A 24,012-nucleotide genomic window follows, 5' to 3' on the forward strand; every position below is an offset into this window, starting at 1 on the left:
AAAATCCTGCAGTGATGGTGAGGGTGTGCTGCGTCCTCTACACTAAGAACTAATGGCCAGATGTGACACAACATGTGACATACGGATCCCCCCCACCCCGCTTGCTGGCCCATGCAGTTGTTTCCTAGGGATGGGAGACAGGATGACGCAGCCTGGGGGGTGGGACTATGCGCTCGGAGATCTCTCCTCAGAGGTCCCTCCTCAGAAGCAGCAGAACAAAATCCAAACGTGGCAAAGAGCCACAGTATACAAAATAATGATAAGAGGCAAAGAGCTGCATTCATTTTGGCCGGGAGCTTAATGCGGCTCAGAGCCACATATTTGCCACCCCTGCAGTAGACCAAGGCCATTCCCACCATCAGTGTAACCTCTCTCCACCAATGTTCCCAGAGTGCATCCTATAGCACCACTTTTGCCCCTTGACCTGCCAGTATAACAGGTGCATTTAAGTTTAGATTGTTAAAGCTTAGATCTCTTGATTTTACTGTTTTTTGTTTCTGTTTTTTTGTTTTTTTGGGTCACACCTGGCAGCACTCAGGAGTTATTCATGGCTCTATGCTCAGGAATTGCTCCTGGCAGGCTCGGGGGACCATATGGGATGCTGGGATTTGAACCACCGACTTTCTGCAGGCAAGGCAAATGCCTTACCTCCATTCTATCTCTCCGACCCTGATTTTACTGTTGTTGATTTTGTCTTGGATATTTAGTTGTCTTTTTTTATATCACCAATGCTCCTGAGACCACTAGGCCCCTGGCCCCCATCCTTTTTTTCTAGAATAGAACCACGAAAATTCAGTTCTACAGCCCTCCTTTTTAAATTTTTTTTTTTTTGGTTTTTCAGGCCACACCCATTTGATGCTCAGGGGTTACTCCTGGCTAAGCGCTCAGAAATTGCCTCTGGCTTGGGGGGACCATATGGGACGTCGGGGGATCGAACCATGGTTCTTTCTTGGCTAGTGCTTGCAAGGCAGACACCTTGCCTCTAACACCACCGTGCTGGCCCCCTTTATTTATTTATTTATTTATTTATTTATTTATTTATTTATTTATATATTTATTTATATATTTATTTATTCATTTTTGGTTTTTGGGCCACACCCGGCGGTGCTCAGGGGTTACTCCTGGCTGTCTGCTCAGAAATAGCTCCTGGCAGGCACGGGGGACCATATGGGACACCGGGATTCGAACCAACCACTTTTGGTCCTGGATCAGCTGCTTGCAAGGCAAACACTGCTGTGCTATCTCTCCGGGCCCCTTTTTTAATTTTTTAAAAATATTTTTTTAATTTAAGCACCATGGTTACAAGCAAGTTCATAATTGGGTATCAGTTATAAAATGCATACCCCACTCCACTAGTACAGCTTTCCAGTCACTAATGTCCCCCATTTCCCTCTTCCCCTTTCCTGTCTTCAAGATAGGCATTGTATTTCTCTATCATTGTCATGATCATTGTTAGTGTAGTTATTTCTCTAACTGCATTTACCAGTCTTTGAGGTAAGCTTCATATCATGGGCTGGTCCTTCTGGCCCTCATCTCATTGTCTCTGAATATTACTATTCTGTCTTTTATTTTTCTTAAAGCCCACAGATGAGTGAGATTATTCTGTGTTTATCTCCCTCTCTTTGATTTATTTCACTCAACATAATAGTCTCCATATCCATCTGTATGACTGTATAGGCAAATTTCGTGACTTCATTTTTTTTAACAGCGGCATATTATTTCATTGTATAGATGTACCACTCATCTGTTGTCAGGCAGCTGGGTTGTTTCCAGATTTTGGCTATTGTTATAGCTCTGCTATTTTATAGAAAATTAAGAAATAAGAGGTAAAACAAAGTTTTGTGTGTTCCAAGGTTCTATGAAAAAGGCGGGATCCCCTATTTAAATCAGTCTAGTCACTTTTTTTTTTTTGAGGGGGGGGCACACCCGGCGGTGCTCAGGGATTACTCCTGGCTGTCTGCTCAGAAATAGCTCCTGGCAGGCACAGGGGACCATATGGGACACTGGCATTCGAACCAACCACCTTTGGTCCTGGATCGGCTGCTTGCAAGGCAAACGCCACTGTGCTATCTCTCCAGGCCCAGCCTAGTCACTTTTATAACAAACTTTAGACAAAAAAATTTCCATAATTCTGGGAAAATGCTATATGGGGAGGATTAACAGTAAGGACAGTCTTAGAAAGTATTATTAAAGTATATCATTTGTCTTGGACTCTATTGCTAGGACTTTAAAGAAACAGTAAAAGTTCAGAAAATGCTCTTCACACAAAGATGACTAATATATGCTTATATAAAGAAAAACTGGGAAACTATATGTCAAACATGAGAGAAATGAGGGATCAGAGTGGATAGCACAGGTAGGGTGTTTGCCTTGCATGTGACCAAGCTGGGTTTGATCCATGGCATCCCACATGGTCACCTTAGCCTGCCAGGAGTAATTTCTTTCTTTTTAAAAATTTTTTAAAAATATATTTAAGCATCATGATTGCAAACATTTTTATATTTAGGTTTTAGTTATAAAAAAGAATACCCCCCTTCACCAGTGCAACATTCCCACCACCAATGTTCTCTATCTCCCTTCTCCCCCAACCTCAGCCTATATTTGAGACAGGCATTCTATTTCTCTCACTCACTACCAATGTCATGATAATTGTCAGTGTAGTTATTTCTCTAACTGAACTCACCACTCATTGTGGCAAGCCGGTCTTTTCAGCTCTCATCTCTGTTGTTTCTCTGTATTATTACAATAATGTCTTTTATTTTTCTTTTTTTTTTTTGTTGTGTCTTTTATTTTTCTTAAAAACCCATTGATGAATGATACTATTCTGTGTCTAACTCTCTCCCTCTGATTTATTTCACTCAGCATAATAGTTTCCATGTCCATCATGTATAGGAAAATTTCATAACTTCATTTTTCCTGATGACTGCATAGTATTCCATTGTATAGGAGTAATTGCTGAGCACAGATCCAGGAATAACCTCCTGTGCTGCCAGTTGTGGCCCCCAAACCACAACCAAAAATTAAAAAACCCAAAGCATCTCCCCCAAAATAAAACTTGAGAGAAATGTTTACTAAGACACTAAGTCAGGGGCCGGGCGGTGGCGCTAGAGGTAAGGTGCCTGCCTTGCCTGCGCTAGCCTAGGATGGACCGCGGTTCAATCCCCGGTGTCCCATATGATCCCCCAAGCCAGGAGTGACTTCTGAATGCATAGCCAGGAGTAACCCCTGAGCGTCACTGGGTGTGGCCCCCCCCAAAAAAAAAACCAAAAAAAAAAAAAAAAGACACTAAGTCAAAGGGTGAAATATTAAAACTGCCCAGGAAAATGTTTGCTAAATTATACTGTATCAGATTGTGAAATATTAAAAACTCATTGAGAGATTTTTTTTTTTTTTGGTTTTTGGGCCACACCTGGCGATGCTCAGGGGTTACTCCTGGCTCTTTGCTCAGAAATCACTCCTGGCAGGCACAGGGGACCATATGGGATGCCGGGATTTGAACCACCATTGGTCTTGGGTCAGCGCTTGCAAGGCAAACACGCTACCGCTGTGCTATCTCTCCGGCCCCATGAGAGATATTTTAAGGACTTGAGTGCTTCTTTGTGAGTGTGGGACCTGGGTTCAGTCCCTACCTTTATGTGGTCCCTGAGAACTTCTGGCAGTGTCCCATCCCCCAAAATTTACCAGGAGAGACTGACCACTGACACCACCAATGTGCCACCATCCAAAAAAAAATTTTTTTTTTTCTGGGCCGCACCCGGCGGTGCTCAGGGGTTACTCCTGGCTGTCTGCTCAGAAATAGCTCCTGGCAGGCACGGGGGACCATATGGGACACCGGGATTCCAACCAACCACCTTTGGCCCCGGATCGGCTGCTTGCAAGGCAAACGCCGCCGCTGTGCTATCTCTCCGGGCCCTATCCAAAAATTTTTAAAAGGGAAAAGAAAACTTGGTATCCATAAAATAGTGGATGAGCCAAATGTAAACTATAATTATAATGCAGTGTTATTCAGCCAAAAGAAGAGATGAAATTCTGATAAATACGAATAATACTACTACTTAGATGAACTGTGACAAATAATCTTAACTAAAAGAAAAAAATAAAGATACCAAGGGAGAAATACTGTGAGATTGCACTTTTATAAGGTACCAAGAATGGGCAAATTCATGGAAACAAAGTAGAATAGAGGCTATTAGGAACTGAGGTGAGGAGGATAAGGGAAGTTCACTACATAATAGGTGAGGTTTCTTTTGCAATACATGAAAATCCTGGAGTTGATAATCGAGATAGTTACAGAACATTGTGAACATTCATTTGTATGGTAAATTTTATATTCTAAAAAAACCTAGTAGGTATTAATGTACTATAATATGTAGGTGTTTTGTTTTTGTTTTTTTGGGTCACACCCAGCTGTGCTCAGGGATTGTTCCTGGCTCTGTGTTCAAAAATCACTCTTGGCAGGGTTGAGGTACCATGTGGGACACTGGGGCTCAAACCCAGATCAATCATGGTTAAGGCTGATGCTTTATAGAATCTGTTCTATAACTTTATAGAATCTTTTCTGTACTTCTTTGAGTCTCTTCTTTTTCCTTCACCTGTGTATATATACCTATGTGATTTCCAAGTCAGTTTTTGTAAGCTTGTTGACTTTCTGTTCACGTGGCATTTATGTGTTAGATAGCTCACTAATACAGAATACTTTTTGCAGGCATGTTTATATAGAACAAATAGTGAAGTGAATTATTATTATTATTATTATTATTATTATTATTTTTTTTTTGGTTTTTGGGCCACACCCGGCAGTGCTCAGGGGTTACTCCTGGCTGTCTGCTCAGAAATAGCTCCTGGCAGGCAAGGGGGACCATATGGGACACCAGGATTTGAACCAACCAGCTTTGGTCCTGGATCGGCTGCTTGCAAGGCAAACACCGCTGTGCTATCTCTCCGGGCCCAGTGAAGTGAATTATAAGATGCAGGAGGAGTGACCAGAATGTCATTAATCAAGTTTTTGTTTTGTTTTGGGTCACACCTGGCAGCACTCAGGGGTTACTCCTGGCTCTACGCTCTGAAATTGCTCCTGGCAGGCTCAGGAGACCATATGGAATGCCAGGATTTGGACCTCCGTCCTTGTGCATGCAAGGCAAATGCCTTTCCCCCATGCCATCTCTTCGGCCCCATAATTGAGTTTTTAATGTAATTTTAAGTATAACCTAGCTTTATTTCTTTGTACTTGATAGATCTGCAGAAATGATCTCACTTATACACATATCACTGTATTCTTGAATATGGGGCAATAGCTCATTTATCTTTTCATATAAACATTTCAGTTTTATGTATTTATTTTCATTCCTGTGCTCGGGACCAAATATAACGGTAGATAGAATTTGGAGTTCTCTCATGTAAAGCATATACATAAAATTTGAGCCATCTTCTTAGCCCCAAAACCTTCCCCCCATTTTTTTCTATCCAGAAAGGATACAAAGAAGTGAGGCAGTCAAGGGAGGGTCAATGCAGTCATTTTCAAGTAGCAAAAATTGGGCTCTAGAGAAGAGCTATTTGACAAGTGCTTGCACAACAAATACAAAGCCAAGAGTTTGATCCCTGGTGATGCCTACTTGCTTGGTACGAGCCATATATGGTCTTAGATTATCTGCTGTCTGAGATTTCCAGTTTTGCAACAAAATATGATCACTGGAACACTATGATGAGAATGTATGATCACCACAACTGAAACATGGGGCTCTTGACAAGTACTATAGATTAAATAAAAAGATGTACAAGTACTGTGACTAGGAGTCAGCTCATCCAAACTGTGATCCCTGGCAAGCTTATATACAATTACCAGAAGCAGATGTGCAACTCATGAGTGTGTGTGACCTTTATGCAATGCTATTGTCATTGTAACAGCCATAGAAACAAAAAGAAGGGAAGAGGAAAAATATGATAAATTAAGAATCTGAAAAATAAAAAAGGAATGAATCTGTATTCTTGAATATTCTGTGAAGGAAACAGATGTTCTCCCTAACCATTGATATAGTGCGGTTTCGCTTTTGTTATGAAGAGATAAATATATTCACCAGCAGAGGGCACTAGTTGTAGGTTGCAGATTCTGCAGAGGAAGATTCTTAGGAAAGGGTCAAAGACTGCAGCTGTTGCTTCTCTGTAGAATTGTTGTTACCTTAGGTGAGAAGCACTTTGTTACCTTCAACTTCACACATGTGCTGAAGTGACTGTTCCCTGGTATGCACATAGGGTCTGACTTTCTTCCATGCTCACAGTGGTCCTGAGTGGAGCCAGTCACGTCTCTGAACCTAGCGCTGTGTTTGTTTTTTGCCTCCTGATAGCAGAGGATTCCTGAAGTTACGTTTTTGCTACCAGCATAGCCGTGTGTGTGTGTGTGTGTGTGTGTGTGTGTGTGTGTGTGAAGGTTTGGTGGACCAGGTGCGGGTGGGCTTTCATTTAGCTCCTAGCTAATCCATGATAACCTGTGAAAAATGTGTGATCCCTGGATGTTTGCTAGATGCTTCAGTAAAGGGCCAGTTTCTTGACTACTTGGTCCCAGAATGATGCATTCACTTGGCAACACTGGAAGAGGGAGTGAAAGAACAGCTGCTAAAGTTGATTGAGTGCTAACTACAGGCCAACCTCTGTTTTCTATAAGTTATCACCCCCCCTTTTTTTTTTGGTTTTTGGGCCACACCGGTTTTGACGTTCAGGGGTTACTCCTGGCTATACGCTCAGAAATCGCTCCTGGCTTGGGGGGACCATATGGGACACCGGGGATAGAACTGCGGTCTGTCCTACGCTAGCGCTTGCAAGGCAGACACCTTACCTCTAGTGCCACCTCTCCAGCCCCATTTTTTTGTTTTTTTTTGGGGGGGGTTACACCCGGCATGCTCAGGGGTTACTCCTGGCAGGCTCGGGGGACCATATGGGATGCCGGGATTTGAACTGATGACCTTCTGCATGAAAGGCAAACGCCTTACCTCCATGCTATCTCTCTAGCCCTGTTCCCCCCCCCCCCCTTTTTATTTGTGCCACACAAATAAAAGCCAGGTACTATTGCTTGAGGATTTCTCCAGGCCATGTGAGGTGGGGCTGGAGAGACATGCATGAAAGAGACTCTGATTACTTTGTGTTTTATTCACTAGAAGATTTTTTTTGTTTTTTTTGTTTTTGAGTCACACCCGGCAGTACTCAGGGCTTACTCTTGGCTCTTCACTCAGAAATTGCCCCTGGCAGCCTCGGGGACCATAGGGAATGCTGGGATTTGAACTACCGTCCTTCTGCATGCAAGGCAAATGCCTTACCTCCATGCTATCTCTCTGACCCCTATTCACTAGAAGATTAAGACATCATTTCCCTAGAATAATGTTTCTATTAAGTATATTTGGACATTGTTCTTACTGATTTTAAATATCTGAGCTCTTTATATTCTAAATGGTTTTTATACTTAGCTCTCATTAGAGTCATATCTGAAGTTTAAAATTTTTATTCTTCTGGCCATAGTTTTATAGTTGTAAAGTGGAGCCTAGTCCACAAGTGCTTTTTGTTGAAATATATTCATATAACATCCACCCATTTTATGAAAAGTTTGATGAAAAACAGTAGTTGAATATGGAGAAGTATCACAGTCATGATATGGAACCTCTAGCCTGGGGAGATATGAGGTCAAGGGCTGCAACATTGGATCTCTAGATTATTTTGTTTTTGGGTCACATCTGGCAGGGGTTACTCCTGGTTCTATGTTCAGAAATGCTCCTCCTGGCAGTCTCGAGGGACCATATGAAATGCTGAGGATCGAATCCGAGTTGGCTGCATGCAAGGAAAATACTCTTATCACTACTATCACTCCGGCTCCAGATTTCCAGATTTGATTCTCTGACCACTGCTCAGAGGACTCCCTCTCCCCACCCCAACCCTCCCCAAAACATAAACTGACAAAAAAGATATGGAACATTTTTGTAGCGCTAAAACAGTCTCTTCACAGAGGCTAGGGAGTTAACTCAGTTGTGAAACATTTGTCTTGCATATATGAGGCCCTGGTTTTGATCCCTCGCAACACACACACACACACACACACACACACACACACACACACACACACACATGCACAGAGTTCTCATTGTGCTTTTTGATCGCCTGATGCCTACAAATTTAACTAGTTGGGAAGATGGACTTTTCCCCCTTTTTGTTGGCTACGCCTAGCAGTGCTCAAGGCTTACTTCTGGCTTTGTGCTCAGGGATAATTATTTTTAATTAAAAATGATATTTGTTTATAATAAATTCTTTAATTGGATTACTGTGAGATACAGAGTTACAAAATTATTCATGACTGAGTTTCAGTTATACAGTGTACAACACCCCTCATCAGTGCACATCAGTGCACATTGTCTCCACCATCAATGTCCTCAGTTTCCCTCTGCACTCCCCTCTGCTCTCTTCCCTGTCTGCCTCTGCCTCTGTGGCAGATGTTCTCTCTCTCTCTCTCTCTCTCTCTCTCTCTCTCTCTCTCTCTCTCTCTCTCTCTCAGACACTGTGGTTTGCAGTGTTGTTACTGAAGGGGTATTAAGAATTACTCTTTTTGTTGGTTGTTTTTGGGCCACACCCAGTGACGCTCAGGGGTTACTCCTGGCTATGCATTCAGAAATCGCTCCTGGCTTGGGGGACCATATGGGACGCTGGGGGATGGAACCATGGTTCATCCTAGGCTAGAGTGGGAAAGGCAGATGCCTTACCGCTTGCGCCACTGCTCCAGCCCCTAAGGATCATTCTTAATGGGCTCCAGAAACCATATGGGATGTTGGAGATCAAACTCGTGTTCACTTTGTGGAGGAGAGGGTCCCAGTCAGCAGTGCTCAGGCCTACTCCTGGCCCAGTGCTTGAAGGTTACTCCTGGTGGGGCTCAGGAGATCATGGGGGATAGAGAATTGAATTCAAGACTCCTGCCTGCACATCATGCATACCAACTCTTGATGCTTTCTTGCATTGTGGCAGACCTGCATATGTGAGGAACTGAAGTCTTAGAAGGGGATGCAGGCAAGAAAAGAAGAATGCTTGGGCCCGAAGAGACAGCACAGCGGCGTTTGCCTTGCAAGCAGCCGATCCAGGACCAAAGGTGATTGGTTCGAATCCCGGTGTCCCACATGGTCCCCCGTGCCTGTCAGAAGCTATTTCTGAGCAGACAGCCAGGAGTAACCCCTGAGCACTGCCAGGTGTGACCCCAAAACAAAAAACAAAAAACAAACAAAAAAGAAGAATGCTTGACCTAATATGCTGTTAGCTTTTTTGTTTCGGGGCTACACCCAGCAATGTTCAAGGTTTATTCCTGGCTCTGCACTCAGGAATTACTCCTGGTGGTTCTCGGGAGATGCTGGAGATCAAACCCGGGCCAGTTGCATGCAAAGCAAACCCCCCCCCCCCCCTTCACCTTGGGGCAGACCCAGCTGTGCTTAGGACTTACTCCTAGCTCTGCTCAGGGGTCATTCCTGGTGCATCTGGGGGATCATATATAGTGCCAGGGATTGAGCTGGTGCCCAATTCTTGTACTATCTCTTCTGCCCAAACCATGCCATCATAGGTCCTTGTAGAGAGAGTGTATGAAGAGAACTTTTTAGACCAAACTCAGGGTTTTTTTTGGGGGGGGGGCACACCTGGAAGTGCTTGGGCTTACTCCTGGTTCTTGTGCTCAGAAACCACTCCTGGCAAGCTCAGAAGACCATATGGAATGCCAGGGATCAAACCCAGGTTGGCCATATGCAAGGCAAAAACCCTACTAGGCTATTATTTCAGTCTCAAACTCAATTTTTTAATTTTTAAAGAAAGAAAATTCAAAAGTTTATTTTCTTTTTTTTTTTTTTTTTTTTTTGTTTTTTGTTTTTGGGCCACACCCGGTGGCGCTCAGGGGTTACTCCTGGCTGTCTGCTCAGAAATAGCTCCTGACGGGGCCGGAGAGATAACATGGAGGGTAAGGTGTTTGCCTTTCATGCAGAAGGTCATCGGTTCGAATCCCGGCGTCCCATATGGTCCCCTGAGCCTGCCAGGAGCGATTTCTGAGCATGAAGCCAGGAGTAACCCCTGAGCGCTGCCAGGTGTGACCCCAAAAAAAAACAAACAAAAAAAAATAGCTCCTGGCAGGCACGGGGGACCATATGGGACACCGGGATTCGAACCAACCACCTTAGGTCCTGGATCATCTGCTTGCAAGGCAAACACTGCTGTGCTATCTCTCCGGGCCCCAAAAGTTTATTTTCACAGTGTGTTCTTTAACCACATAGAGCTGAGGATTCTGGAGGAAGCTGGTGTATTTGGTTGGATAAATTGGGGTGCAGCTGGTCCACTGTGCCTTGTAGGGCAGGAGGCTGGGGAGCAGGGAGAAGGGGGGTCTGGGTAGTCAGGAGGGACCATCCCTCTTCCAGCTGGCACACCACTTTGGTGCCTGATTTTCCTTTTTATTTTTTAAACAATCTCATTACTGCTCTTCTTTTTTTTGGGGGGGGGTTTGGGTTACACCCAGCAGCGCTCAGGGGTTACTGCTGGCTTTACGCTCAGAAATCGCTCCTGGCAGGCTCGGGGGACCATATGGGATGCTGGGATTTGAACCACCATCCTGCTGCATGCAAGGCAAACACCCTGTCTCCATGCTATCTCTCCAGCTCCATTACTGCTCTTTTTTTTTTTGTTTGTTTTTGGGCCACACCCGTTTGACGCTCAGGGGTTACTCCTGGCTATGTGCTCAGAAATCGCCCCTGGCTTGGGAGGACCATATGGGACGCCGGGGGATCGAACCGCGGTCCGTTCCTTGGCTAGCGCTTGTAAGGCAGACACCTTACCTCTAGCGCCACCTTCCCGGCCCAACATTACTGCTCTTCTTAATCTTGAGTCCAGATAGGAAATTAGTCTTGAGCAGATAGTTTTATTTTATTTTATTTTATTTTGGGTCACACCCGGCAGCACTCAGGAGCTTCTTTTTTTTGGGTTGGGGGGTTTGGGTTACACCCAGCAGCGCTCAGGGGTTACTCCTGGCTTTACACTCAGAAATAGCCCCTGGCAGGCTTGGGGAACCATATGGGATGCCGGGATTTGAACCACTGTCCTTCTACATGCAAGGCAAATGCTCTACCGCTGTTATCTCTCTGGCCCTTTGAGCAAATAGATTAAGAAAGTATAGAAACTGTTTGGCTAATAAGGTAGAGAATATAAATGGTTGTTTTGGAGCTCAAAAAGAAGGGGGACAAAACTGCCTTGGAGTCTGGAGATGGGTTGCTACTTGGCTCAGCTCTCTGACCACCATGTCTGCAATATGCCTCTTGATAAAGCATGTGGGGAATAAAGTTTGCAGGTGTTTGCTGTATGGCTTCAACACAGTAGCAGAGGAAGTGCTGTGAAATTTGTATATTGACTTTCAATATCAACTGTAAAGATTTCCTTTTCTGGTCCATTCTCTCCCCTACTTACCCCTCCCCACCTTTTTTTTTTTTTTTTTTTTTTTGTTAGATGTGACATTTCCTTCCTGTGTAGTGAAGGCATGAGCAAGTGGAAAAAGTCAGGAGATCCTCATTTTGACATCCCGTTGATGAATCACCCAGTTGTCTTCCTGGTAGACGCCTGTGCTTTTTCATAGATTATGGGGTTTAGTTTCCTTATTTGTGATGTTCCGCTTCTCCTAGTCCCTTGATCACCTCCAGAGGAAGTATCTGGCACAGAGCCCTGGACTGATTAGAGCAGGAAGGGACAGAGCAGAGATAGGAGAGGCACTGTTTGAAAGGAAGAGTGGGTGCTCCAGAGCTGAGGAATGTTGGAAACGAAGAGTGAGAGAGATAACAGAGCTAGACAGGATGGGTAGTTTGTAGTATCTTTAAATCCAGAATGCTGGCGCTAGGAGGCAGAATGCTGCCCTGGCAGGGATCTTGTAATTGCTCTCTGTTCCCTGTTTTGAATGAATCTCCCCTTGAAAAGGTTCATTACAAAAGTGTTTGTCCCAGTATACTGAGACCTTCAGAAGTATAAAAGACTATCCTGAATAGATTAATCAGCTTTTGATCAGAGAATGTTGTTTGCTTTTTGATGATTACTCATTCTAAGCAATGAATCTTGGACATAAATACTGTGGAAAACAATTGAAGCTTAGTCTGTGCAGCTGTGAGCCCTCTGACCCCATGCTTTTTCTCCTTTATTTCTTGCTCTTTTTTTTTTTTTTTGGCCATACCCGGTGGTGCTCAGGGGTTACTCCTGTCTATCTGCTCAGAAATAGCTCCTGGCAGGCACGGGGAACCACAGGGGACACCAGGATTCAAACCAACCACCTTAGGTCCTGGTTTGGCTGCTTGCAAGGCAAATGCTGCTGTGCTATCTCTCTGGCCCCTATTTCTTGCTCTTAATGCTTGCACCATTCCTATGTTAGGCCATTTCACCCAGGACCAGTCCCCAGCAGAGCGATTAAATAGAATCACACAGACCTCTCTCACAGGAGTGTGTGCCCAGGCAGGGTCTCAGCCACGAGGATGTGAGTTTTGGGGTGTATGTGTGAGGGGATGGAATGATCTTTGAATACAAAACCTAGTTGGTTTAAGCTTAGATCATATAACATTTAACTTGCTCATAGTTTTTAGGACCTCCTAAAAACTTTCTCCCTCCATGGGGTTGCAGGACTACTAAGTGAAGGAATTTGACAAGTCACAATGATAATAGAAATAGATGTTCTGGACATCTCTTGTACTTTTGTTACCTCGTGTTACCCTTCCAAAAGCCCTTTACTAGAACACTAGATTGCTGTAAGCATTTCTTTTAGAGCAATCTAATCCTGTAATCTTCTAAAAGATCATCGAGAAGTAAAATGGAGATTTCAGAACATTTTTAGAATCATGTAATTTTAGAGTAGAAGAGGAACTTGGAGATTGCCTGTCCTGACCCTCTCCTCTGGATGAGGTGCCAAGTAAAGGAAAGACTTGATGAAATCACTTAGATTGCTAGTGCAGGTTTGGAACCTAAAGCCCACATCTCATGAGCAATGATGCTCATGGATGATTTTTTTTTTTTTTTTGCCATACCCGGTGATGCTCAGGGGTTACTCCTGGCTATGCACTCAGAAATGCACTCCTGGCTTGGGGGACCATATGGGACGCCGGGGATGGACGGGGATCGAATAGTGGTCCATCATAGGCTAGTGCCGGCAAGGCAGATGCCTTACCACTCTGCGCCACCACTCTGGCCCCACATGGATGAGTTTTCTTTTGGGTTTCCCAAATAGTGCTTATGACCCCTCCGGGTCCCCTCTTGGTGATTTTCAGAAGTTCAGTGCAAGGATCTGGGTTGGTTGCTACTAGGTCCTGTGATGTCGGGGATCACCCAGGCTACCTTGTTAGTGATGTGACCTTCAGGCTGTAGGGAAATGCTCAAGGGACCATGTGGTGTTAGGGATTGAACTGAGGTTAGCTGCATGTAAAGTATAAACCTTAACCTTTGTATTGATTCTCTGCCCTCATGATTTTTTTTTTTGAGACCTCAAGGAATCTTCTGCATTCATTTTACTCATAGTCAGTGAGCCCCAGTCATCTCCTTGCTATGCTGGAAGGCTCAGATGCCCCAAGGTCACGTTTTAGAGTTAAGTTAGTCTAAATTGGGACTCAGCAGCTGGAGATTACAGGGTGTGAGAAATCTTTGGCTTGGAGCAGGGGGATCAGTGAGAGACTTACTAGTTGGAGCCACACCTTAAGTCAAATTTTAAGATGGCAGATTTTGGAAAGATATTTTAGGGTTGTGCTTTGAAACCTGTGGTCTTTCAGTATGGCTGAGGGAAACAAAAGTATGCGTGTTCTCTGTAAGGGCTAGACTAATTGATTTTGGCCTTTTGCAGTTAGGTGGGGTTTGTTTCAGTTTCATATGTTTCTGCAGGGTTCCCTTTCCTATTTCTCAGTTTTTTTTTTTTTCTTCAGTTCTTTCAGGCTCTTCCTCAATCTCCCTTCTTCCATTTCTCTCCGTCGGTCAGACTCCCAGAACTACTATAGATGGACTGAAGAGGAAATGGGATATAAGCTTTGACCTGTAAAATCAATTTTCCCAGGTGGATAAACTCCACTGCAAACCACAGAGGGGCCTCATTCCAGCAATCTGGCCGCCCTGACAGACAGCCTATGGGGGTAGGGCTGGGAGGGAGCCAGTATTTCTTGGGCTGATGAGGAGCCGCTGGTGCCTTTGCGATCTAGGCAGAGACGGGAGCCCCTGGGGCGGGCAGGTTGCCTCGGCTGGGGATGCCTGGGCAGATGTGGAGGCGGCTGGAAAGGTGGCATTGCCCGCGGGTCGCTCGATCTGCCGCTGTTCCTAGGCGACGGAGAGAGCAGCAAGCCTGCGGGGGAGGGGGAGCAAGTGGGTTGCTGCTTTTAGCAGCTGAAAGGGCTGCAGGGAGCTCTGGGTAAGACATTTTCTGCTGCTGCTGCTTCTGCAGTAGAAGCTGCCGCGAGTAAGGCAGAGGAAGGAGACTGAGAGGGAGGAAGCTTCAGTTGCAGCCATGCTGAATCACTGTTGCTGATCACATCTCCCGCCGGCTGGCAGGAGAACGGAGCTAGAGCCCAGGGTGCTTGCACAGCTCACGACTAGTCAGTCACCCTGGCTGGGCCTCGCATAATGGAAGGAGAAAGGTATGTATGTGTAAGTGTGTCATATGTGTGTGTGTGTGTGTGTGTGTGTGTGTGTGTGTGTGTGTGTGTGTGTGTGTGTGTGTGTGCCGGCGTTTTGCATTGACTAGGCAAGAGTCCGCAGACCTGGCCACTGATGGATCCCAGGGCGGCATTCAGAGCCAGGAAATCCCTTTCTCCAGAGGTGCTGGGTTTCCGCAGTCAGAGCAGCCTTGAGTGGTGGAGCACCCAGAAAAAGGGAACTTCCTGGCTGGTGATCGGGAACACTTTGGGCTTCTTCAGCTGAATCAGGCAGCTTCAAAGAGGAGTTTCCCTTTCCTGGCTACTTTCCTGACTTTTTTTTTTTTTAATGTCAGTGTGACTGGCCTGACATAGAGAGCCTGCATTTTCACAATGAAGGGTTCAAATCTTTAGCAAGCATGCCATGCTAATATGTTTCTAAAACTGTGTTTCTATGCTCGCACGCATGCGTGCTGTATTACACATATGCACATTCAAATAAGCCGCAGAGAAACCCATTCAGATGGCACTTGCTTGCATTGACTTTCATTTGCTTCGAAAAAGTTTATGAATGGCGCTTCAAGGCGTGTGCTAGGGAGATGTATGCTTGTTCTTTCCATCAAGAGGTTCTTACAAGTGCTCTTAACAAGGGAGGTTTACTTCCTGCCAGGCACATGCATATCCATTTTAACCAGTTCTCTGAATATCTCATTCTTTCCTTGGGAAAGGGCTGTGGGGTGGACCATTCCTTGGTCTTTGGGTAAAACATTTCTTCATGTTGTGCCAATCTCTCGAGTCTTTGGTCTGCAGGTGATAGAGAACAAGACTATTTTCCTCAAGGGCAGAAGATGGCAGGGAGGAGAGGGACTGTGACAGTTACCAAGGGCAGGGCTCAACCTGCTTTGATGCTGAAAGTTAGAGACTGGTTAAATGCTAAGGGGCAAAACTAAGGTGATGGCCTGATGTACTTGCTTTGACATGAATTGTCCCCACTCCTGGATCTTGCAGAGCACTATTGATTTCTTTAGACCTTATTACAATAACTGGACATGACTGTTGGGGTCTTTAGGTTAAAGATATCCTGGGCACCATGTTTTCTGATCTAACGACTCCCATTGGAAGAGTTGAGAAGTTTTTAGACTGAGTGTGCGCTCCTTAGATCTCCTTTTTTTTTGTTTGTTTTTTTTTGTTTTTTGGGTCACACCCGGCAGCGCTCAGGGGTTACTCCTGGCTCTACTCCCAGAAATTGCTCCTGGCAGGCTTGGGGGAACATATGGGTTGCCGGGATTCAAACCACTGTCCTTCTGCATGCAAGGCAAACACGTTACCTCCATGCTATATCTCTGGCCCCCTCAGATCTTCTTTCTTTCTTTCTTTCTTTTTTTTTTTGGTTTTTGGGCCATACCCAGTGGTGCTCAGGGGTTACTCCTGGCTGTCTGCTCAGAAATAGCTCCTGGCAGGCACGGGGGACCATATGGGACACTGGGATTCGAACCAACCACCTTTGGTCCTGGATCGGCTGCTTGCAAGGCAAACACCACTTTGCTATATCTCCGGGCCCTCAGAACTCCTTTCAATATGATTATAGTGGTAGACTCCTGTGGCCTTCAGGGCTACCAAGCTGCAGGAGGCAGGGGGCACCTCTCTCTTGTTCATTAGCAGAAGGGTCAGAGCTATAACCAGGAAGACAGGTTGAGAGATTTGAACCCAGCCTATTTGCTGGGCCTATGGCACATAGGGTCTGTAAAGTGTGTGTAAGACCAACAGCAACTGATCCCAGGAGGGTTTGCTAAGCACGTTGGACACTGTAGTCCTCACAGGACTGTGCAAGGAATGTTATGAGACTTTGTCCTGCCGGAGAGATAGCACAGCGGTAAGGTTCGAATCCCGGCATCTCATATGGTCCCGAGCCAGCTGGGGCCGATTTCTGAGCGTAGAGCCAGGAGTAGCCCCTGAGCACTGCCAGGTGTGACCCAAAAATCAAAAACAAAACAAAAAAAAAACAAACCCAAAAACAAAAAAACTTTGAGGCTGGAGAGAAAGCGTGGAGGTAAGGTGTTTGCCTTGTATGCAGAAGGTTGGTGGTTTGAATCCTGGCATCCCATATGGTCCCCTGAGCCTGCCAGGAGCAATTTCTGAGCACATAGCCAGGAGTAACCCCTGGGCGCTGTTGGTGTGACCCAAAAAACAAAAACAAAAACAAACAAACTGGGACTTTGTCCCAGTGAGACATTTGTTTTTCAACACTCTGGTGCCTCTCAGATGGGATTTCTGATTTCCTGGACTTCATAATATTTGGTCTTTGTTTTAATTTTTTTTTTTTTTTTGTGGTGGCCAAGGCCTATTTCTGGCTCTGTACTAGGGATCTTTCCTAGCATTGCTTGGGTATTGGGGTTTGAACCTGTATTAGTTGTGTGCGAGGCAAGTGCTTTTCCTGTTGTACTATTTCTCTGACCCTTAGTTTTATTTTCTTTCTTTCTTTCTTTCTTTCTTTCTTTCTTTCTTTCTTTCTTTCTTTCTTTCTTTCTTTCTTTCTTTCTTTCTTTCTTTCTTTCTTTCTTTCTTTCTTTCTTTCTTTCTTCTTTCTTTCTTTCTTTCTTTCTTTCTTTCTCTCTCTCTCTCTCCTCTCTCTCTCTCTCTCCTCCCTCCCTCCCTCCCTCCCTCCCTCCCTCCCTCCCTCCCTCCCTCTCTCTCTCTCTCTCTCTCTCTCTCTCTCTCTCTTCTTCTTTCTTTCTTTCTTTCTTTCTTTCTTTCTTTCTTTCTTTCTTTCTTTCTTTCTTTCTTCTTTCTCTCTCTCTTCTCTCTCTCTCTCTCTCCTCTCCCTCCCTCCCTCCCCTCCCTCCCCTCCCTCCCTCCCTCCCTCCCTCCCTCTCTCTCTCTCTCTCTCTCTCTCTTCTTCTTTCTTTCTTTCTTTCTTTCTTCCTTTCTTTCTTTCTTTCTTTCTTTCTTTCTTTCTTTCTTTCTCTCTCTCTCTCCTCTCTCCTTCCTTCCTTCCTTCCTTCCTTCCTTCCTTCCTTCCTCCCTCCCTCCCTCCCTTCCTTCCTTCCTTCCTTCCTTCCTTCCTTCCTTCCTTCCTTCCTTCCTTCCTTCCCTTCCTTCCTTCCTTCCTTCCTTCCTTCCTTCCTTCCTTTCCTTCCTTCCTTCCTTCCTTCTTTCCTTCCCTCCCTCCCTCCCTTCCTTTCTTTCCTTTCTTTTTCTTTTTGGGCCACACCCAGTGACACTCAGGGATTACTCTTGGCTATGCACTCAGAAATTGCTCCTGGCTTGGGGGACCATATGGGATGCTGGGGGATCGAATCACAGTCCATCTGGGTTAGTGTGTGCAAGGAAAATTCTCTACTGCCTGTGCCACTGCTCAGGCCCCAATTTTTAAAACTTTATTTATTGGTTTTGGGGCCACACCCGGGGGTGCTCAGGGGTTACACTTGGCTTTGCACTCAGAAATCACCCTGACAGGCTGAGGGACCGTATAGGATGCCAGGAATCAAAGTGGGTTCCTCCTAGGTCAGCAGCATACAAGGCAAACGCCCCACCACTGTGTTATCTCTCTGGTCCCATTATTTCATTTTGTCTTTGGACTTATATTAGTGTTTGCTCCTGGTGATGATTGGGGGACCACACAGTGTCAAATATTGAATCTAGGACTCCAGTCTGTGTGTTTCAGCTCTTTGACCCCTTTCCCTGGTCCAACACTCCCCCACCCCCTTTTTAGGTACATGTTCTTTGACTTTTTCTCTTCTGAAGTCAGAGACTCGGCAAGAAATCAAAACTGAGCAACTAACAATATTCACTAGACTACCCAGCTCGCTGCTGTGCATTCCATTTAAATTCCAGCTGATCATTCCAGGCATTCAAGCCTTCTAGCTCTGATCTCTGCCCAGGACGGACCAAACACCCACACACCTGTTGGTTTCTTTAATGTCTTCCCTTCTGTTTTTCTACTCCATTTAACCCCAGATACTTAAGTTTTTTTGCCTGCAATTCAGGGCTTTCAAAATTCTACTTTGTTTCAGAAACCTCAGCTCTCCTTCCTAGTCCTTGCTAATCTGTCAAATCCCAGTACTGATAGTTATATGTCCTTGTTGGGCACTGTATAGTAAAGCTATCTGCCAGGTGTGTGTGTGTGTGTGTGTGTGTGTGTGTGCGTGCATGCATGCATGTGTGTGCGTGCATGCGTTCAGGTCCTTACACCTGCAAGGCCTGTGCTTTACTTCAGAGGCTTAGCCCCAACCCTAGAAGATATTTTTCACTTCTCTCCTTCCCTCCACTTTATTGTTTTAATTTCTGGTTGTCTCACTACTGCATACAGTGGTCCCTGCCACATTTGAGTGTGCCATTCATCAGGGTTAACAGTCTTTTACTGGTTGTGTGTTCATCAGGGTTGCTGCAGAGTTCACACATGTGCACAATGAGGGCACAGGGCCCTACACATCTAGTAGGGGTGCTCATTGGTACTCTCTAGTTCTGCGCTTGGCTCTATAGAGTTGGCTGAATTTGATTGTGTTCTAGGGTTCCCAAGTGGTATAGCTGTTAGGAGTTCCCTGCACATGTGAGCAGCCCTGAAGAGCAAACTCATGGCTCATGTTTAGAAGGCAAGCATGCAAAATAAAGGTGGGGGGTGGAGCGATAGCACATCGGTAAGGCATTTGCCTTGCACACAACCAACAGAGGATGGATGGTGGTTTGAATCCTGGCATCCTATATGGTCTCCTGAGCCTGCCAGGGATGATTTCTGAGCACAGAGCCAGGAGTAACCCCTGAGCGCCACCAGGTGTGACCTAAAACCCCCCCCCCCCAAAAAAAAAGAAGGCAAGCATGCTATCCAGGGCTTCTTCAACTGTTTCAATCAAGTTATGAAGATGTGGTACATATACACAATCGAATACTACACAGCTGTAAGGAATGATGAAATAATACAATTATGGATGGAACTGGAAGGTTTATTAAGTGAAGTAAGCCAGAAGAAGAAGGATAAATGTCAGATGATACTACTTATATAGGTTTTTAGAATAACGGAAGGAATGCAATGGATTAAAGGAGGAGATGAGTAGATCACCTATGGCCCACAGTATAGGGAGGAGAAAAAACAATAGTGGAAGGGAGGTAAAGAAAGACTGATGAGAAATTATAGGAATTAGGGGTCAATGAGACACAGATACATCGGTGGTATTAAGGAATGTTAGACATAATTATCTAAACTACAGAGTAAACAACATTGAAATATTGAGACCCAAACTTTAACAGCCAAACTTAAAAAAGGTGCCTATCAAGGTGGGCTGGGAGAGGGAACATGGGGACACTGATAGAGGGAAGTGACACTGATGGTGGTATCAGTGCTGGACCATTGCATGTCTAGAACTCAATTGTGAATATGTAAATCATGGTGCTTTAATAAAGTGAACATTTAAAAAACCTGCTAATTGGGGCTGGTGAGGTGGCGCTAGAGGTAAGGTGTCTGCCTTGCAAGCGCTAGCCAAGGAAGGACCACGATTCGATCCCCCGGCGTCCCATATGGTCCCCCCAAGCCAGGCACAATTTCTGAGCACTTAGCCAGGAGTAACCCCTGAGCATCAAATGGGTGTGGCCCCCCAAAAATAAAAACAAACAAACCAAAAAAAAACCAACCCTGCTAATTATGTAAAAAAAAACAAAAACAACCAAACCCACAACATACTTTGTCCCACTTTAGATACCTTTTAAACTGAGAATTTTTTTTTTTAATTTTAAAGTCACCCCTGCAGATGCTCTGGGCTTAACTCATGGCTCTAAACTTAAGGTTAACTCCTGGTAGGACTTCTGAAATTATGTGGGGGGTCCAGGGATTGAATATGGGTTACTGTGTGCAGGGCAAGTGCCCTTTCTGTGGTACTACCTCTCCAGCCTCTGAGAAATTTTTTTCTTTGATTTTGGATTATGCTTGGTAGTGTTCAGGGGCTCCTGGCTTTATGTTTGAGATGCTCACAGCAGTGCTCAGGAGACCCTGTGATACCAGGAATACAACCTGGGCTTCCTTATATAAGCATATTCTTTAGATCTTTGAGTTATCACCCTGATCCTTTATGTGGTCCCAAATGTATAAAATAGTGTACCGCAGCCTGGAGAGGTTAGTACAGTGGGTAAAGCAGCTGACCCAGCTTTGATACCTAGCATCCCATAAGGCTTCCCTAGCACAGCACTAGGAATAAACCTGAGCATTGCTGGGCCAAATACCGCTCTCCCCAAGTATACAAAGCAAACATTCAGACATTTACTGATAATAAATCATAAATTTATTTTGACAAGATTTCATGACCTTTCCCCCTCACCTCACCCCAAAGTTCAATCATGCTCAGCTCTGCCACAGAGCCACTCCTATACCCTGCATTTTTTTTTTTTTTGCATTTTTTTTTTAATATATCTCAGGTCCTCACACCAGAGGCAGGTCCTCAAGGGCAAGAAGAATGGAGACTTGTGTATGTGTTTACTACTCATTGATTACTCTGAGGTTGTACATATAATAGGTGCTGGGTGGTTATTTGTTGATTAACTGATAAGTTTGTGGGAAGCTGTGATAGTTGCAAAGAAAGTGAGAAAGGAGATTTAAACCTTTGGCCAAATAGATTCATTCTTGGATATCTCCCTTATTATCTCAGTATGGATAATTGACTCCCTGGAATGCTTTGAGATAGGAGAGCACCAGGGGCTGCAGTCTTGTTTTACAAGTGCCCTGGGGAGCCCAGGGCCTGCAAAGCCAACTCACTGGGCTAGAATCACATGTCAAATCTCCAGAGACTGGAGGAATCCTGAATCTGTTGCTTGTTCCACACTAAACTTGCTGAAGTTTAATTGGGGCTGTTTTTAAGCATTAAAAAAATTTCAACCAAGACATTTATAATGAACACATTTCTTTCTTTGTCATGAGAGTATGAAAAGAACCGGCACCTTGAAAGGTTGTTTATTAAAAGCATGGAGTTTGGAGTAACAGAGACCTTGCCCTGAATCTGTATTGCTGTGTGACCTTGAGTTGCCTTGAATCTGTATTGCTGTGTATTTTTCTGTGTAGGGCAAAAATGAATGTGTAAATAATAATAATAATAATAATAATAATAATAATAATAAAAAATAATTATTATTCTGGTTAGAACTCATAGAGTTTTGGTGAAAATTGAATGAGGTAATATATATATAAAGCACGTAGTAGACTTCCTCTGGCACAGAGGACGTGCTCAATAGATGGTTGTTTTTTGTTTCTAGTGCTTGTCTATTATCTTGTACTCCATGATTGGGAGATAAAGTCATTTATTTTATGATCTCCTTTATATTTTTTTTTATAAAAGATGTGGGATCATTTCCAAATAGAAACTGGAGAGATAACTCAATAGGCTAACATTTTGATTCTTCCTAAACTATTTCCATATAGGGTTTAGCACTATTTTTTCTGAGCTTCACTAAGCCCTACTTTACTCCCTCCTTTAAAAATTATAAACACTACAGAGGTTGGAGAGTTAGTACAGGGGTTAAAGTACTTATCTTGTGTATAATCAGTGGTTAAGGTACTTATCTTGCATATAACTAGCTATAGTTTTATTTCTGGCATTGCATATGGTTCCCTGAGCACTAGGAGTGATCCCTGAACATAGAGGCAGTTGTAAGTCCTGAGCACATCTGGGTATGGCTGAACTCCCTTTTACTATCCAAAGAAAAGCGAAAAAGTAAAAGGAATCACCAGCCTGTATTTAGTGTGGTCAGTAGACTCCATAGTGTTGGGGATTAAACTCAGGACCTTATTGGTTTTTTGTTCCTAATCATTTTTATAGACATTAGGACTTTGAACTATGAACTGAGTATGCTTTTACTCAGGCCATAAGATTAAAAGAATTTATGAACTAGCACTCATATTTGCTCTGTCGCCCAAGTTCTCCCGCTCTCTACTACCCACCAGATGCTGAGTTTCCTATTTTTTCTCTGTGGCTTGATTGGTAAGAGGAAGACAATTCTTTTTTTTTGGTTTTTTTTTTTTTTTTTTTTTTTTTGGTTTTTGGGTCACACCCAGCAGCTCTCAGGAGTTACTCCTGGCTCTACTCTCAGAAATTGCTCCTGGCAGGCTCGGAGGACCATGTGGGATGCCGGGATTTGAACCACTATCCTTCGCATGCAAGGCAAATGCCTTACCTCCATGCTATCTCTCCATCACCGAAAGACAATTCTTACTGATAGTTCTTTTTTTTTTTTTGTGGTACTGAGATGAAACACGGTCCTCATGTATACAAGGCAAGTGCTGTATTGCTGCATTTCATCTTCTGTGGTCCTGACTTAGTTTTGTTTCCCATTTTTTTTTTTTTTGGCTTGATTGGTGAGAAGAAGGCAATTCTTCCTCTCAGAAGGAACTCAGGAATTGAAAAGAATTGAAACAGTTCTTTTGTGGTATGATATGGAACCTAGGTTCTCATGCATATAAAGCAAATGCTGTAGTGCTGCATTTCATCCTCTATGGTTCTGATTTAGTTTTGTGAAAGAAAATGGTCTCTGGCATTCAGCTTTCACAGTAATTAAATTACAAGTGTAGGCATGTGCCTGAATATAACAGATAGCCATTAAGAATAGCTCTTATTCTTGCTACTGGAATTTTATTTAAGTTCTGGAAATCATCTTTCTGGATAAAGTAAAATAAATGCCCAACTTACATAAGGCACCTAAAATAGCCAAATTAATAAAGACAGAAAGTGGAAGAGTAGTTGCCAAAGGTTGGGCCGAATTACTGTGTAATGGGAATGTTTAATGGGAGTGGAGATTCAGTTTGGGAAAATGAAGACAGCCCGAAGACAGATGGTGATTGCTACATTCATGAATGTACTTAGTGCCACTGAGTTTTGCAAATTTAGTGAAATAATTAACTTTATGTTACTTATGTTTTAGTCATAATGCATTGTTGGAGGGCCACACTCAGTCTGGGGCCACTAGGGATATATCCGGCCAAGCTCAAGGGACCATAAGGTCTCAGAAATTGTACATACAAGACATGTGTTCTTGGGCTGGAGAGATAGCACAGCGATGGGGCATTTGCCTTGCATGCAACTGAGCCAGGAGGGACCCGGTTCAATTCCTGGCATCCCATATGGTTCTCCAGTGTGCCAAGTGCTATTTCTGAGTGCAGATTCAGGAGTGGCCCCTGAGCACCACTGGATGTGGCCCAACAGCCAATCAATCAAGTTAAAAATAAAAATAAAAAAAGATATGTGTTCTTGAGCCACATCTCTGACTTTTAGTGATAATTAAACTGACAGTATAGTGACAAAATTCGGGTACATTTGGCCCAGTAGCTTGTGGACCCAAACAACTTGCCTTTGGAAGAAACTTTATAAAAAAGGTGAAATGGTAGTTCAGTTTTCTTGGAATTATGATT

General features: G+C 44.1%; 1 protein-coding gene across 1 annotated transcript in view; it reads left to right on the forward strand.

Moving 5' to 3' along the window:
• Positions 1-14,340: 14,340 nt before the first annotated feature.
• Positions 14,341-24,012, forward strand: part of KLHL3 (kelch like family member 3) — a 158,389-nt gene continuing 148,717 nt past the window's right edge. Inside the window, exon 1 of the mRNA XM_049786046.1 lies at positions 14,341-14,633. Within this exon, the coding sequence (XP_049642003.1) occupies positions 14,620-14,633 (14 nt within the window). The 5' untranslated portion in view covers positions 14,341-14,619. The remainder of the gene's footprint in view (positions 14,634-24,012) is intronic.

This window comes from Suncus etruscus, chromosome 14, assembly GCF_024139225.1.
Source record: "Suncus etruscus isolate mSunEtr1 chromosome 14, mSunEtr1.pri.cur, whole genome shotgun sequence".
NCBI classification, from domain to species: domain Eukaryota; kingdom Metazoa; phylum Chordata; class Mammalia; order Eulipotyphla; family Soricidae; genus Suncus; species Suncus etruscus.